This window comes from Vanessa atalanta, chromosome 28 (genome assembly GCF_905147765.1).
Source record: "Vanessa atalanta chromosome 28, ilVanAtal1.2, whole genome shotgun sequence".
Taxonomy (NCBI): Eukaryota; Metazoa; Arthropoda; class Insecta; order Lepidoptera; family Nymphalidae; genus Vanessa; species Vanessa atalanta.
In genome coordinates, this window is record NC_061898.1 from 4,164,686 (window position 1) to 4,183,600 (window position 18,915).

Genomic DNA, 18,915 nt, shown 5'->3' on the forward strand with positions numbered 1-18,915 from the left:
TTTCGGACATCTTGGTGGTTCGGGTGAAACTTATAATTTTGACGAGATGTCCGAAGGTGAAATTCAGCAGCCGGGATTAATCCAAACAATTCCTCGGAACAATCCCCGTGAAAAAATCGCCTCAGTGATCCAATATCTCTACGCAAATCAAACAGATCGGAAAGGGCTTGATTGTCGATAATTCGAGATGCTCTACGTTGGATACGGTCAAATGGAAGGAACTGGGGAGCACCCGCCCAGAGGTGAGAACAGTATTCCATGTCAGGAATCCATGTCATGTCCGAATTTGTGCCTTGTAGAGTCTTAAACGATGGGCCGACGCGAAATACCGTCTTGCCTTGCTGAGCACTCCGAGCTTTTTGATGCCATTTTGGCTTTGCCTTCCAATTGACCGCAAAACTGAACGAGGCTCGAAATATCAACGCCAAGTATTTTGATTCTATCTGTGGCGGCTACCGGAATGTTCCCAAATCGTGGAGTTACGACGAATGGTGTTTTTTAACGCACGCAATTGTGACGCAAACTTGCGTCTTTTTGGGGTTGAAGTGGACTAGGTTAAGCTGGCCCCAATTCGAGACTTTTTTTTTCATTAAGATAGCATCATTCGAGTAAATAGTACGATGTACGATAGACTTGAAAATGATATTTCTAGACGGTAGCCATGAGTGTCGCGCGATATCTGCTTAGCATATTTTTATTTAATTGTAAGCGTACATTTGTACAATGTATTTTTTCTAAGAATATCATCTATAAAGATTTTATTATCCTAGATTTGAAGACGGAATAGAATATTAGGAAAAACTTTAAGAGATATTTAATAATTCGGTTTATTATAAGAAATTATTTACTACTTTTTGCTTTTCGCTGTCTTTTTATTTTTTTTAACAATAACCTCCCCGTCATTTTTCTTTTCGAGTCTTCCTCGTTTCATAAGCAGTTCTTGAGGGATGGGCATTTGACCGCGAAAATCGACTCCAGGTCCCGATGTTAGTTTCATTCGATGTTCGGGATATCGATATGTCGATTCACCAGGTAAGAATCGAATACAACCGTTGTAAAAATGTAAATCTCTAAAACAATAAATTTGTTACAAACTTGTGTTTTTAGCACAGATTAGGTAAAAATGGCGAAAACATTTTTAATAAATATAAACCATTCTTTACATCGTAAATGCACCGCCAACCTTGAAAGCTGAGATGTTATGTCCCTTGTGCTTGTAGTTAGACTGGCCCAATCACCCTTTTTTTTACTAATTTCTATTTCACGGTACTCCCCCATTTTCGAGATGAGTTTTTTGAAGATATTGGAGTGGAGATTCTTTCACCACGGTCAATCTTTAACGCTTTTACGTGTATCCACCAACCCATTCCATGCAGCAGATTTTCATCCGTTACATGTAGGTTTCCTCATGATTGTCATCGTCACCGAACACAAAAGAGATTATAGGCACTGAGTAATCTCGGCTTTTTAGACGTTTTTAGTTTAAGGCATAAATTAGATTATTAATCGTTACTTTACCTTATGCAAGGGAATTGAAAAGGAGCAAATACACGTTCCTCGATATGTTTTTTGTATTGCATCCAGCGACATTTGAGTAATTCGTTACGTTCCAATGAATAATGATTCATATACGTATAGTCGAAGAGTCCTTTCTCGAATGTTGGTATGGTTCGATAGTTCTGACCGATCTCTCTAGCTATTTCTGTTTAAGGAAATGATATTGTTAGACCACCCATAGATAATTAATAGATAATCGAATTTCTTCTGTACATTAATATAGACGTTAAAGGTTTTTTTGGTGCTATTAATAATTACTAGTACTAGTTATAGACTTTTTTTCACAGGTATATAATCATAGACACCAAACAAATAGACAACTTTGACCTTGAATTGACAAGACGTCATTGGTCGATATCTATACAAATCTATGGTATTCCCTTCCATTATTTATATATCTGGATAGAGTTTGGAACAACATTGTTATCTTGGTGTGCGTGACAGCTAAGCTTCACACTCGCCAAACTTCACACTACTTTACTAGTGTGTGTGCACTGTTGGCCGAATTTTTTTCCGACTCATCTTTGACAGTCTGTCAAGATACACAATCAAAAGGTATTTCTTCGCGAGTTCGGTTAGTGGAATGGACTCTATTATAATTCAACAACATAATCGAATGATTAACCTTCAGTGGCTCTAGCGTCAGGTTTGATCCGCTTGATATGACTACACTCTGCGTACAAATTTTTATTTTCCTTAAGCGCCATTTGTAACTAATTAATAATAATTCAAAAACTCAAAAATAATTTATAAATTGTAAATTCAATGCGTATTATTTAATCTGTTTAATGATTACAAAAAATATTTTTTATGACTATTCGTTTTCTTTTTTTTGACAATGTCAAACATAATTAAGCAGGTTTAATTTGCCGTAGCAAACTTCTTTTAAATTGGTGGGGAGATCAATCTCTACATATACCCTAATGTATACCCTATATGTACAAGTTAGGTTAGGTTAGGCTAGTGATGGGAAACAGTAATAATCTAGTAGTCAAAAAAATTACGTTTTAAAATAATTGTAACTGTGACGAGATGGTCTGGGTGTGTTATGTGTGAAATTCTTTATTACACTAGACATAAAACATTGGGTAGACAAGCGACGGTGGCTCAATATTCATAATGAGTACCTATTTAATACTACAAGGTTGTTGTGGAACCTCCCGCCAAATTTAAATAGGTACACCTCCACTTAATAAGCGACGTAAGTATAAACACCGTGGGTCGGACCCGCGAGTTAGTTAGTTAATCAGGTAGATTACATTTCAGGCTACTTAACTCAGTTGCCTCATTATATTGTGGCCCTGACTCAAAATTCGCAAGTAAATAATATGAATCCCAGTAGTGTGGAGAGAACAGATGTTCCTGCGAGTGAATTTTTAGTAAATCCTTGTCCTGTTATTAATAAGTTGCAGATGGGGGATATAAACACAGAGTTTGATGAGAAGAGGGTTATTCCCGTAGCTATTAAGGAACGTTTCGATGAAGTTACACGTTTACAACATTTTGACTCGCTATAAATCAACATTACAATCTTTTGCTGCTTCTCCAGGTTTTGTTGCATTAAAGGTTAATGAGGAACTTGGTCATTTTAACAAGACTAAGGATTATTTAGCATCAGCTGAAAATATGTTAGCAGGCTTAACTAATGCAGAGCTGGAACAGAGGGAAATTTTAAAGAGTAGCTTACAAGATATTGTTAATTGGGCTGCTTCAAATCAAAGAGATTTAAATGCTACAATACTCTTTGATAAAGTATCTACACTGTTTGGTCCAGGTTCATCCTTGCATTAATGCTCTGAACAGATTATGCAGATCATTTGTGGCAGGCGAGGTGAATGCATTAAAATAAGAAGAGAGAGAATTTTAAGAAAAATTAATAATATTGACCTGCGAGCAACTCTAAGAAACATTCCACCAAGCTCAGAATATTTATTTAGCAGAGAAGCCTTGCAACCCTTAATTCAGTCCTTGTGGCTAAACATGCCAAGCTATTTAGAAGAAAAGCCAAGAAAACATGATCGTCCCTCCACTAGTTACAAATATGATAATAAATCACAAATTCAAAATACAAATAGAAACTTCAAGACCAGTAAGAAGATAAGGAATAATTATAATAATGTTCGTTCATTTAAGAAACAATCTAACTTTCGTAACAACAACAAAGAGAGTGCTACCAACTTTAACAGGAAACAGAAATGACATAATAAGGACTCAGAGGGTGTTTCTAGGGGGATGTTTGCAACAGGCAGTTCAAAGATGGCAAGCTTTGGGTGCAAACCAGTTTATTATAAATATAATTACCAGAGGCCGCATACCTTTGAAATTGAAGCCCCCTCTTCAGTACCCAACAGTCAAATTATTAAAGAAATTTGCAACAAAAATATCCACAAATATGACTACAATAGTTCAGGACCTAAAAGACAAAGGAATTTTAGAAACACCAAGGATATTGAATACGGGTTTTCTATCCAAGATGTTTTTGCTAAGATAATCTGATGGTGGGCTCCGTCCAATATTCGATCTAAGAGGGCTCAACCGATATATTGCTACAAAGCATTTCCACTTGGTATCTCAGATTGATGTTATAGAGTTGCTACAGAAGAACGACTGGATGGTCAAGATAGATTTACAACAAGCCTATTTCCACCTACCAATAGCAGAATCACACCGAAGATTTCTTCGAGTTTACTACAACAACGAAGTCTTACAGCTAAAAGCTCTACCCTTTGGCCTTTCTTAAACTGGATCGCAGAAATCCTGCGAACAATAGGTATCAGACTAATTGTCTATCTGGACGATTTTCTTTTAGTCAGCCAGGACAGAAGCTTATTGGTGAACCAAGTCTCAGAGACCATAAGCATTCTCGAAAGTCTAGGGTGGCATATCAATGTTCAAAAATCCCTGATAGCACCCGTCCAGCAACTCGAGTACCTAGGAATTTTATGGAACACTTACAACTCTTAAACTTCGCAAATATAACCATTCCCCGTGGACGCCTACACTGTCGGCGAATACAGAGATTTTTAAAGATTTTTCCTCAACACAATTTACGACAAAAGTTAAATGTTCCACCTCTTATGAAGCAGGAGTTTACCTGGTGGCTCGAAGCCATAGACCACAGTTGTGTGGATCTGGACCAGAGGGAGATCACACATTTCTTAACCACAGATGCAGCGGATGCAGGCTGGGGTGCTCAATTAAACGAGATTTGTCTGTCAGGGAAATGGTAACACCAGAAGTCTTGGCATTCAAACGTCAAAGAGATGTTTGCAGTGTACTGCGCGATAAATTCACAACAAGTGAATCTAAGAGGGGCGCACATTTTAGTTCAGTCAGACAACAGGACTCTGGTGGCGCATATAAGAAATGAAGGAGGCACGCGCTCTCTAGCCTTATTAAATTACTCCTCCACATAAAAATTTCGGCGGCGTATCTCCCGGGGAGGTACAACGGCATAGCCAACCGCCTTCTTGTTTTCTCACACACATAATAACTGTTTTGTTGTAATGCAAAACAGATTTATTTTTTGTAATCGATATTTTTAACAGTTACTGCCTAGTGCCTGTTATTCGTCTCCCATCCCATCCGTCCGACCGATGTAACATTATACAAACGTCTATTATGTTCAGTGTTCCTATTTAAATTTTATTTTGAAGCAATAAAAAGTCTCAAAATTTTCGGATAGCGGTTGAATTTTTAGGGACTTTTTACTTCTTATGTTTTTTTAATATTTAAAAAATATATATTTTTAGTAATGAAAAATATGCAGTTTAATTATCTTATTGGTTAATTTTATTTTAAGTTTTATTTATACTCCTACATACTGAAACATTTTTAAATAAATTCATTCCAATCCGACAAGTTTTTTTTTACATTAGATTAGCAGCCTGTAAATATCCCACTGCTGGGCTAAGGCCTCCTCTCCCTTGAGAAGAAGGTTTGGAGCATATTCCACCAAGCTGCTCCAATGCGGGTTGGCGAAATACACATGTGGCAGAATTTCGTTGAAATTAGACACATGCAGGTTTCCTCACGATGTTTTCCTTCATCGCCGAGCACGAGATGAATTATAAGCACAAATTAAGCACATGAAAATTCAGTGGTGCCTGCCTGGGTTTGAACCCGAAATCATCGGTTAAGATGCACGCGTTCTAACCACTGGGCCATTCGACAAGTAAGCGAGTGTTATTTTGTTACCAACAAGAACTACAATTACGCTAGCATCAGTACAAACATAAACCTCAAGATATCTTGTACATGATAAATTCATTACATGGATATAAAATAATAAATTATTAATAATAAAATACTTTAATCAATTTCTGGTTTGCTAATATTATTACAAAAACAATTTAACAAAGATCATACGCCTGACCGTATTTCGCGCTGCTTCCCGCCAAAATCGAATGAATTTAAAAGACGTGTGACAGGTTCACTTATGACGTTCGGAAATTCACACTATAAAAATTCTCTTTATAATACAATATTCTTACAATTTTTCTTATGATATTCGATTCAAAATTAATGAGAATTATATTGAAGTCAATGTAAAAGAAAGTTATTAGTTAATTAATTGCTTCTAGTTATTTGTTCGATGTATTTATATGAGTTGTATGTATCACTCTCTTTCTTGGTTAAGTTAAGCAATGAATGTAAAACAATACAGCGTATCCAGAAAAGAGCTAAACTTTCCCGACAATGTTTTCGTTTTTTTTTCAATGTTGCCCGCTTCGAAAATCGTAGCGACAACATCAAATTAAAATATGTTACATGTATACCATATATATAGTCATATATATATGTAGGTATATAAAGTCATGTTAAGCTCGAATTTGGTGAGAAACTGTACACTTACGATTGTAAATATAATGACGTAGAAATAGAAACAGAACAAACAAGACGACAAAAGAAGAGAAAAAAGAGAAGTCAAAGAAACCATAATAATTTAAAAAGAGTTCATCATGAAGTACAGACCAGATTCATCATGAATCATGAAGTCAGATAAATTAAGAAAACGTACTCTCAAGAAAGAAGAAATTTAAATTTTCGTTTAAGTTTGTTAAACATTTTTAAGGGTATTTTATTATTTGTTAATAGATATAAAACGAAATAAAATTAATAATAATAAAAACAAAAGATACGCAGCCGGTAGGATTCGAACCTACGCTCCCAGAGGGAATCTGATTTCGAGTCAGACGCCTTAACCACTCGGCCACGACTGCTTGATGTTTAGAAACGAAATTAGCATTTTAGTCAAAGTTATTATAATGATATCAGTTCAAACTTCATTAATAAATATCAATAATATTTTAATTAATGTGGAAAATATGATTTTAAATAAAACATTTTATAGCACGACCTTTTTTATAGAAAGAAGAGGTACGTCTCGTTTATTTTTTTTCTTAGTTTCAAGTTTGCTGGCCCTTTGCCTGACTAAAATACGGTTAATATATCTTATAATGACAATGGTTATAAGCGGAGATAACCTCTAACGATCAGGTGATCAGATTTATCAGTCCGTCCACATATCTATACTTGTATTATAAACTAGCTGTGCCCGCGACTTCGTGTGCGTTGTTTGAATTTAAGATATTTGAATATTGTAGCGTGATTTTATTTTTATTCTATATATAATTCTAAAATAAAAGTTACTCCTTATTACATCCGCTATGTGAAAGTCCAGTCGATGATGGTTCAGCCGTTCCAGAGATTAGTCGGAACAAACAGACAGTCAAAAATTTGAAAAAAATGTTATTTTGATATATGTACCATGTATACATACATATGCATGTAAGCTTTGTGATTACATTCGAGTGTTGGCAGTTGAGTCGAAGGAGGCCGTCTCAGTAAAAAACCATATAATATTTTTTAATGACATAAAAAGTGTCAATTAATTTAAAATATTCATTTGAAACTTAGTGATAAACGTTTTTTTTTTATTAATTAGTATTTTAGTTCAGTTAAGAGTGGAAAGGACAATTCCAGTTCTCTTTAAGGAAGAAATAAAGCATGAACATTGCAATTGTCGATTCTCTATTTTTTAGGTTTGTATTTTAGTTAGCCATTTGTATTGTAAAATTTATTTGTTATTAACAAAATTAAACTCTATTTTTTAGATGAATCAAATTGTTAATGCTTGAAAAACCCATGACCTTATAAATCGACAATTTATTTACATGTAGAAAAAAAGGAAATATTTTCTTTTGCACTTACGTAATGGAGAAATTAAGATTTGAATTTATTATAAAAGCCAAACCAGACGATAATAAGACAAGTATTTATGCCATAACCTCCATTACGGATATACACAACCAAACTTATATTGTGCCTAGAGAGTACCAACCAGTGCATCTACACAAAGAAATAATAAAGCATGAAATATTTGACAAAATAAAAAAAACTCTTCAAAAAAGGAACGATAAGAGACAGGTATGGATAACATTAACTAAGGAAATGAAATCAACATATTTAGATGATGACAACTTACAGTTTGATGGGTTTTTACTTGAAAAAATAGAACAAAGAAATGAGTCTTTAACAACAGAACCAATATTGTTGAAAAAACCAGAAAATAAGATGAGATTAATATCAGAATTTTCAATAGAGAAGTTTTTAAAAAATACAACAAATGTTAAACAATGGTTAGATACTTTTGAAAATGAATGTGCACGATTACAAATAGATACAGATATACAAAAAATAGAAATTCTAAGATTGCTATTGGAAGATAGTTGTGTAGATTGGTACAGCTCAATGATTATTAAACATACTATAGATTCAGATTGGTCTGTATGGAAGAAAAGTTTGAGTGAAACATTTGCTAATAAAGGTTGGTCACCAATAAGGTACGCTATGAACTTTAAATATATACAAGGATCAATGTTAGAATACGCTCTAAAAAAGGAGAGACTGTTGCTAGAAATAAACAAATCAATAGATATACCAACTTTAATATATTTGATTGCCACCGGTCTACCAAACTTTGTAACGGATAGAATAGACAGAGAAAACCTTAAAGAAGTCAATGACTTATTTAACAGCATAAGAGGATTAGAAAGTTTAACAAGAAAAAACGACATAAAGAAGAACTTAAACACTACGAATAAATACAATAACCAAGAAATAAAACAAACTGAAAAAAAATCATGCAGGATTTGTGAAAATAAAGGAAAAATGAATAGATCTCATCCAGAGAGTGTTTGCTGGTATAACTATGAAAAAAAAACAACAGATGATAAAAACCTTAATTCTAATTCAATATTAAAAGTTGAACTGAGTAATGAAGATCCAAAAAACTAAAATTTCCTCCACTTATTGAGATTATAGTGACATTAAATAATACATTAGAAGCCAAGGGACTGTATGACCCTGGTTCACAAATAACATTAATAAATTCAAAACTAGTTCAGGTGACGAATATGAAACCAAATTATTTTTATAACACGATAAAAACAATAAGTGGAGGGGGCAAAACAAAAGGATTGATTACGTTAGATGCGGAGTTATTGCATAAGAAGATTAAAATAAATGCATTTATCTATGAAAATGAATATTTTGAGTATGATTTAATACTAGGATTAGATTCAATACATAAATTTGGGTTGACTCATGATGAGAATTTAAATATCCAAATACAAAAAACAGACAATTTCAAAATAAGAAATAAGAATAATTTTGAAGACGAACAAACTAAAAATATGGGAATATATATAGAAGAAAAAGAATATGCTGTAAACTTTAATGAAGGTATAGATACAAACAAATTTAATATAGATACAGAACACTTAAATACTGATCAAAGAAAACAGATAAACATATTATTGGATAGTTACACTGATATCTTTGCAAAAAATAAATTTGACACTGGAAAAGTGAAGAACTATGAAGCCTGTATAGATTTACAAGTTGAAAAATATTGTTATAAAAGACCATATAGATGTTCAGTTCAAGACAAGCTAGAGATAGAAAATCAAATCTCACAACTGTTAAAACATGGATTGATTGAAGAATCATACAGTCCGTTTGGGGCACCTGTGACCTTAGCTTTTAAAAGGGATGAAGGAAAAAAAAGTAGATTATGCATAGACTTCAGAGATTTAAATAAATTAATCATACCTCAATCGCAACCATTTCCCCTAATAGAAGACTTAATAACAAAAACAATAAATTGTAATTATTTTACAACTCTAGATATAAATTCAGCTTTTTGGTCTATTCCATTAAAAAATTCAGACAAATACAAAACTGGTTTTGTAACACAGGAAGGCCATTACCAGTGGACTTGTTTACCCTTTGGCCTTAAAACATCACCGGCCATATTTCAACGAATTTTGGGAAATATTATAAGAAAAAATGACCTGTCGGGGTTTGCAGTGAATTTTATTGATGACATACTGGTTTTTTCTAAATCATTTGATGAACATATCACACACTTAAAAAAATTGTTGGATGCTATTCAAGAAGAGGGTTTCAGGTTGAAATTTACAAAATGCAAATTTGCAAGTGATTCTGTTAAGTATTTAGGCCATATATTACAAAAGAATACGATTACACCTCTAAAAGACAATTTAAAATCAATTAAAGATTTTCCTGCTCCTCAAAATAGAAAACAAATACGACAATTTTTAGGAAAAATTAATTTTTATGGAAAATACATTCCAAATGTTTCAATCGTTCTTGACCCTTTACATAAATTACTGAGAAAAGATCAGATATTTAATTGGACACAACAATGTGAGGATGCATTTCAGAAAATTAAAGATTATTTGTGTTCCAAACCAATACTAGCTATTTATAATCCACAAGCACCAATACTTATCTATACAGATGCCAGTGCCGTAGGAATAGGAGCAGTTTTAAAACAAATTCAACACAATGGCGAAGAAAAACCGGTAGTATATTTTTCTAAAAAAATAAATGAATCACAAAGAAATAAAAAAGCTATATTTTTGGAATGCTTAGCCATAAAAGAGAGTATAAAATTTTGGCAACATTGGTTGATTGGAAACTATTTTACTGTCTATACAGATCACAAACCCTTAGAGAAGTTAAATGTAAGAAACAGACCTGATGATGAATTAGGCGATATGTCATATTATCTGTCACAATATAATTGTGAAATAAAATATTTCCCAGGAAAAAATAATACAGAAGCAGATTGTCTCAGCAGAAACCCAGTGTTGGACATAGATGCTAATAATGAAGATAATTTAAGGACGGTTAATATTATTGATATTCATGACATAAAATGTGATCAAGCACAAAATTTGCAAATAAAAGAACATGAAAAGAACATTGTGTTAGAAGATGGAATTTACTATAAAAAAAGTGGTAAAAGTAATAAAAAAATACTTCTAAGTGAAAATTACAGTAAAATTATAATAAAAAAAACCCATGAAAAATATTGTCATACTGGAATAAATCAAACAGAATCTAAAATAAAACGCTTTTATACTGCACCGAATCTATCAGAAAATATCAAATATATATGCAAAAACTGTGAGACTTGTATAAAAAATAAAACAAGGTTAAATAAAAAGTATGGCTTTATATCGCAATTGGGCCCAGCTAGTAAACCCTTTCAAATAATGTCACTGGACACAATAGGAGGATTTGGTGGGCAAAGATCAACAAAAAAGTATTTACATCTACTAGTTGACCACTTTACTAGATATGCATATACTCTATGTTCTAAGAATCAACACGCTCGAGACTTCATTAAACTCATAGAAAAAATTCCTAAAGAAGAAACAATAGACATCTTACTCTCTGATCAATATCCAGCTTTTAATTCGATTGAATTCAAAAATTATCTTAAGAACCGAAACATTCAATTAATATTTACTGCGGTAGATGCACCGTTCTCAAATGGTTTAAACGAAAGGCTAAATCAGACTATTGTAAACAAAATAAGATGCAAAATGAATGAATCAAAAGGAAAAAGAAATTGGTCAAAAATAGCTGAAGAATGTAGAAACAGATATAATGAAACAGACCATTCTGTAACAGGATTTTCTCCTAAATATTTGTTATCTGGGGAATCTACTGACTTGTTACCACATGAATTAAAAGAAAAACAGTTATTAACAAAAAGTTTGGAAGAAGACAGGAAAATAGCACTCCAAAGGTCAATAAAATCGCATGACTATAATAAAACTTTATTTGCCAAGAATAGATTACAATATGATTTTAAAAAAGGAGATATGGTATATGTTGACTATGGGAACAAATTAAACAAAAAAAAGATGGATGAAATTAGAATTGGCCCATTTGAAATAGAAGAAAAAATATCGGATTCAGTTTTTAAAATAAATACTGGTCGTGGAACAAGAGTTAGTTTTCACAGCTAAATATTACTTAAGAGGAAATATAAATTTTCTCATTTATATTTCGAAGGGGGGAGATGTAAGCTTTGTGATTACATTCGAGTGTTGGCAGTTGAGTCGAAGGAGGCCGTCTCAGTAAAAAACCATATAATATTTTTTAATGACATAAAAAGTGTCAATTAATTTAAAATATTCATTTGAAACTTAGTGATAAACGTTTTTTTTTATTAATTAGTATTTTAGTTCAGTTAAGAGTGGAAAGGACAATTCCAGTTCTCTTTAAGGAAGAAATAAAGCATGAACATTGCAATTGTCGATTCTCTATTTTCTAGGTTTGTATTTTAGTTAGCCATTTGTATTGTAAAATTTATTTGTTATTAACAAAATTAAACTCTATTTTTTAGATGAATCAAATTGTTAATGCTTGAAAAACCCATGACCTTATATGCATTTAGTAAAAATGGGTTATTTTAATATTACAAACAGACACTCCAATTTTATTATATGTATATATAGATATAGATGAGAAAGTAACTATGTCTATTGGTCTATCACGGCCAAACCACTTAACTTAAATTAATAAAATTAGGTATAAAGCAACTCTACCTAAGTGAACTATTTTTTTTTTGTGTCGCTTGAAAAACGCCTTCCACATTTTGTATGTGGGGCTAGGGCATACCCACTAAAATCAGTAGTACCTACTTCGTCTTTTCGGGAGACGTCACGGGATCGAATGCCTATACTACTGAGTCGTCCCGACGGCCCACCTCTGCGAGTCCTGCAAGGTAACCGGACCCCTAGGGAGAAAGCCGGGTTATATGGAATTCCTACCCACTAGAACCACTATAAGATGGCCGTTCTCGGCATGGATTGGAGAGGCTGCGGAATCGAGTATAACGCGTTCGCGGCCCCGTACAGTGCTCCACTAGCATAGGCTCCACTCGTGGCTCGACGGAGCTCTTCCCAGGGGGCGACGGTGATCACGCCGCCCGGCACTCATCAAGGTGTGCATATCTAATCGAACATGACTTAACACTTGACGACCAACCCCTAAAATGCAAGTAAAACTGCGGCCGAAAAGTACTTATCAATAAATATTGATAATTTTATTTAGTTTCTTTCTACCAGGCTCCTCTAAAATCACCAAACTGGATTCCTTTTGAATAAACTAAAGTTAGGATTGACGTAATTTTCACCATTTAGACATTTAAGGTTTATATGGAATTTATATTTACATTTAGCTCAAGTTTGCAACTTGCACGCGCCAGTCTGTTTAAGCAACGGGGCCCGTAGCAAAATCTTTCAACGAGTGCTTGATCTGCGATGGGTTCAAGACCTTTGTTCGCCATCTATAATAGGGTACATTTTTGTAGGTAATTAATACTCTAATAGATTAATAAAGGCAGGGCCGAATATAAGGGCAACCGGGTAACTATCCTGGTGCCTCCGCAAGAGATTCCGGCTTATTGTAATATAAGGTTAGATATTTGGATATAGTCAACGGTTCATCCGCGTTTTTTGTATCCAGTACCCTGGGTTAAAACGGTACAATAGAATTGTATAAAGCTAAACCTTAAGTGAATATAAATTTGTGAAGTCGATTAAAAATTCGTAAGGTGCGTACGGATAGCGCGTACACTGGTACGCGTGTTCGGAACGTCATGTCCATACTTATAGCGACGCGTACACTCTTGGGGAACGCGTTCCGCGCGAGCTAGCTCAAAGCGCGAGCCGCCGTCGGTCGGTTTTTGGTCGCGCGTCAAAGAAGACGCACACGACCGTGTACGCTACATTTGGACGGCAAAATGAATAGACACGCGTGTTCTTCGAGTTTCAATAATGAAAATATTATCAGATTGATTCAACTCAATGAATTTATAACTCATTTATTATTCATATTTTTATTATAAATCATCTCACAAATTTTTGTACTCACATTCTTCATTGTTGGAATATACAAAAATTCAAGCCTCTATACATAATAGATTTCTCTTTCATTATATTATTCAATCTTTCACTCATTCACATTCGCTCACCACTCATTCAATCAACGAACAGCTTTACTTGATTATTTAATATTATTATTAAAAACATTGTCAAACAGTGCAGACGTGTCTTATTATACCTACCCCATTTCCCTTCAGGTTATGGGCCCAGGTCATGTTTAAAGTTGTTTAAATAATTAAAATTAATAGTAAAAGTGTTACTCAAAATGGATTCGAGAAGTAAAAGAAATATACAACAATTTAACGGTGATCGCTATAGTACTTGGAAGTTTCGTATAAGGTCACTACTAGAAGAAATGCAGTTATTGCCTGTTATTGACGAAGAACCACCACCAATACCAGATAATGAGTGGATTAAGAAGAATATGCTAGCAAAAGGTACGATTGTAGATTACTTGGGTGACACATTTTTAAGCTTTGCAAGAGGTTCTTCTACTGCAAAATCCATAATGGCCGAACTAGACAAAGTATATGAGCGGAGGAGCTTAGCGACTCAATTGGCTTTACGTAAACAGTTACTTAATATGAAACTACAGCCAGATGTGACACTATTCGAACATTTTAACAATTTCGATAATATCATTACTGAATTAATATCGGCTGGTGCAAAATTGGATGAGATGGATAAAATATCACATTTACTTTTAACTCTACCCACATCATACGATGGTGTTATAACGGCACTGGAAACACTTGGAGAGGAACAATTGCATCTATCTTTTGTAAAAACTCGTCTTCTAGATCACGAAGTCAAACTAAAGAATACCACGACGACAGAACTCAAAGTTTTACATACATCAACGAATAAATTCAAATCGCAGAACAAAATTGGATTCGATAAAAGGAAATCATATAATTATTATAAAAAGAAGTCATACGCCGGAAATTCATCATATAAAATTTCAAAATTATATTGTGATTATTGTGGACGACGAAATCATATGAAGAAGGATTGTCGATTTTTCAAAAAGTTACAACAAAATGGAGGTAGTAGCGGCAGTAAAACAGCAGCTGCGAGCGCTTTGCAAATCAGAAACGATAACGAGGACAGTTTCGCATTTATGTTTTCAACGTGTAAGTTGTCAAATTCTTATAAATATCATATTAATAATATTGTTTTCATTTTAGATTCGGGTGCAACTGACCACGTTGTAAATAGTAAGGAATTATTTTCTTCCTACTCAGAGTTCACAACACCGATTAAAATTGGTATAGCTAAGAACAATGAAAGCATTCAAGCGTTTGGTAAAGGTACAATAAATGTCACTACTAATTTAGGTTTTCAAGGGGCGATTAATAATGTATTATATGCGCCGGACGTGCCATGTAATTTAATATCTGTATATCGTATTCAACAAGCAGGTATGGTTGTTATATTTAAAAATAACAGTGTTTATATTAACAATAGTATCAAGTGTTTAGTATCGAGTGTTATCAGTAATAATTTATTTAAATTAGTTTTTTCAAGTGCATACGCGATCTCAACATAATTTAAATTTGTCTCAAACTTCTACATCTTACGAACTATGGCATAAGCGTCTAGGTCACTTAAACAAAAATAAATTTAACATTCTAAAAAACTTAATTGATGATAGTTACCTAATTAATGATATTATGCCTAATGATACATTATGTGAGTCTTGCATACTTGGTAAACAGTCGCGGTTGCCCTTTGCAAAATCAAAAGATAAATCAGTCAGAAATAGGCCACTTTTTATAGTTCATTCCGATATTTGTGGTCCTATTACACCACCTACATTTGATGATAAAAATTATTTTATTACTTTTATTGACGATTTTACTCATTATACAGTAACGTATTTGATGCATTCTAAATCTGAAGCATATAAATGTATGAAAGACTACGTAACAAAATGTGAAAATTTATTTAATTCTAAAGTTGTTAATTTATATTGCGATAATGGCCGAGAGTATCTTTCAAACGAATTCAAAGAATTTTGTGTTGACAAAGGGATAATGTATCATTTAACGGTTCCTTACACCCCACAACAAAATGGTGTATCAGAAAGAATGAATCGTACATTAACCGAAATGGCTCGAACATTGGTTACAAGTGCGAAATTAAATAAAATATTTTGGGGTGAAGCTGTTTTAACAGCTACTTATTTAATTAACATACTACCCACTAAAACTCTGATAAATAAAACACCATACGAAATGTGGCATGGTAAAAGGCCGAAAATAAATCATTTAAAAATGTTTGGATCTACTGCATACGTTCACAACAAAGCTAGAAAAAATAAATTTGATGAGAAATCTTTCAAGTCAATATTGATCGGTTACGATGCAAACGGTTATAGATTATTCAATATCGAAAATAATCAAGTTTTTATAGCTCGCGATGTTATTTTTGACGAGTTAAACTTTGAAAAATCACGCCCTACACGTAGCAGTAGTGACAACATTGAAACCCTTTCAAAATTTAGTAAGCCCGAAATTGATTCGGCAAAGCTAAAAATAGATCAACAACAAGATTCTTTTAATGACAATTCGTTGGACGGTTCATCGAATACCACTAATTTAAGACGTAGCGAAAGAATTCGAGAATTACCCCCAAAGAATTATAAGCAAATGCACGATCCTGATTTATTTTTATCTCTTTTTAATGATACGCAATCTTTACCTACATCATATAAGAATATTTTCGATAGGCACGATTCTGATAAGTGGTTGAACGCTATACAGGATGAAATTGAGTCGCTTCGAAGCAACCAAACGTGGACATTAGTTATTAGACCGAAAAATGTTAATATTATAAGTTGCAAGTGGGTATTTACAATTAAAAATAATGAATTTGGTGAACCTACACGTTATAAAGCTCGGTTGGTTGCTCGAGGTTTCACTCAAGAGTATTTACAAGACTATCACGAAACGTTCGCACCAGTGGCTCGGATAACTACTTTTAGATTTATATTAGCACTGGCAAATCAGTTTGATTTACATTTACACCACATGGACGTTAAAACCGCGTTTCTAAATGGTATATTGAAAGAAAATATTTATATGGAAGTACCGGAAGGTATTTTAGCAAGTAATAACCAGGTTTGTAAATTGAATAAAACATTATATGGCCTAAAGCAGTCGTCCAGGTGTTGGTATGCACGGTTCGATCTCATTCTCAAGGAAATGGGTTTTAAGAACTCTGAATTAGATCCTTGTCTGTACATATTAGATAAAAATTGTATAGATAAAAACGTGTATATAGTTCTGTACGTTGATGATTTAATTATTACTACTAAAATTAGTAATTTATTACAAGCGTTTAAAAACAGTTTAATGCAAAAATTTCAAATGACTGATTTGAAGGACTTAAAACTATTTCTTGGTATTAGAATTCAAAGAACAACTAATACAATTTCTTTAGATCAAACAACATATTTGCAAAATGTTCTAAATAAATTTTCTATGAAAGATTGTAATCCATCGAATTCACCTTTTCCTTCTAAAATCAATTTTGTAGCTTTAAATTCAGACACTCACTATGATGCACCTTGTAAAAATGTTATAGGATGCCTTATGTATGCAATGCTTTGCACAAGGCCAGATATTTGTGCTTGTATTAATATATTAAGTAGATATCAATCTAAAAATAACGAAGAGTTGTGGAAATATTTAAAACATCTCTTACGATACATTAAAGGTACAATTAATTTAAAATTAGTTTATAAAAAATCTGAATATAAAGAGATAATAAGTGGGTATGCAGATTCCGACTGGGGAGGTGACGAGAACGACAGAAAAAGTACAACTGGCTATTTGTTTAAGGCCTTTAATAATTGTACAATTTCGTGGACCACACGAAAACAAAATACTGTCGCCGTCTCTTCAACGGAAGCTGAATACATGGCTCTCTTTGAGGCTGTGAGAGAAGCAGTCTGGATAAGGTCATTGTTAAATAGTATTTCTATACAAATAACAGAGCCTATTGTAATATTTGAAGACAATAATAGTTGTATATGTATTGCCAATAACCCCACAAATCACAAAAAATCTAAGCACATAGATATAAAATATCATTTTATTAGGGAACAAATCGCTAATCAAATAATAAAGCTAGAACCTATTTCCACAGGAAATCAACTAGCTGACATGTTCACAAAAGCGATACCTTCCAAGAGATTTATAGAATTAAGAAAGAATTTAAATTTGTTTTGACAAATAATTCATGTTTTGTGTTAATCAAGTAAATGAAGGAATGAGTTTATTTAATAAATAAAACTATGGTTTATGTAACTAAATAGTTAGTATTTTATTTGTAAAAATGAGTAATGAAAGAAATTATGTTATGGTATTGTTATATTATATTAACTTGTATTTTTGAGGGGGACTGTTGGAATATACAAAAATTCAAGCCTCTATACATAATAGATTTCTCTTTCATTATATTATTCAATCTTTCACTCATTCACATTCGCTCACCACTCATTCAATCAACGAACAGCTTTACTTGATTATTTAATATTATTATTAAAAACATTGTCAAACAGTGCAGACGTGTCTTATTATACCTACCCCATTTCCCTTCATTCATAATTTATAACTTCCATAAGCCTATATCCGCGCTGTAATCTTTCACGATACGATTCTTTCATCCATCATCTAAGTTTCCCTTTGTTTCTCTTTTTTTATTTAAAATGTGTTGAATAATGAGTAATGCCGCAGCAGTGGTGCACGCAACGGCTAAGTTTGTCGGAGTCATGGCGAATGACTGGGGCTCGCAGAGCGCTCTGGATCGATTGACTTCGCGTACAAGTTCGCGGCGGTCCGTACAGGAGCTGTACGCGTGGACAATGTTTCCCAACTACGCGTAAGACAGGAACGCGCTATCCGTACATTTTTAATTAATAATTTTTATTTTGCTGTCGAAACATTTGGTGGCCCTTGGAGTAATGGTGCAAAAAGTTTCATCAAAAGTATAACACCTCGCCTTATTGGCTCCACTGCTGACAGGAGGGCTGGTTCATTTTTAACCCAGAGAATCGGAATTGCGATTCAACGGGGAAATG

The 18,915-nt window shown here is 33.4% G+C and overlaps 1 protein-coding gene and 1 non-coding gene across 2 annotated transcripts; both read right to left on the reverse strand.

Moving 5' to 3' along the window:
• Positions 1–845: 845 nt before the first annotated feature.
• LOC125074544 lies at positions 846–13,827 on the reverse strand. The gene is made up of 5 exons (XM_047685871.1): positions 13,819–13,827; positions 13,118–13,231; positions 2,183–2,270; positions 1,519–1,702; positions 846–1,070 (listed from the first exon to the last, which is right to left on the reverse strand). Exons 1-5 carry the CDS (start codon positions 13,825–13,827, stop codon positions 848–850), a joined length of 618 nt encoding a protein of 205 aa, XP_047541827.1. The 3' UTR covers positions 846–847.
• Trnas-cga lies at positions 6,698–6,779 on the reverse strand. The gene has a single exon. It is a non-coding gene; the product is annotated as a tRNA-Ser (tRNA).
• Positions 13,828–18,915: the final 5,088 nt, after the last annotated feature.

What these genes read in the sequence shown, in the direction of transcription:
- LOC125074544 (XM_047685871.1), bottom strand. An exon ending in GTTGCAAACTTGAGCTAAAT is followed by an intron (nt 2,271 to 13,117) that starts GTAAATATAAAT and finishes ATTATTAATTAG; the next exon opens with TTACAAATGGCGCTTAAGGA. An exon ending in TGACGCTAGAGCCACTGAAG is followed by an intron (nt 1,703 to 2,182) that starts GTTAATCATTCG and finishes TTCCTTAAACAG; the next exon opens with AAATAGCTAGAGAGATCGGT.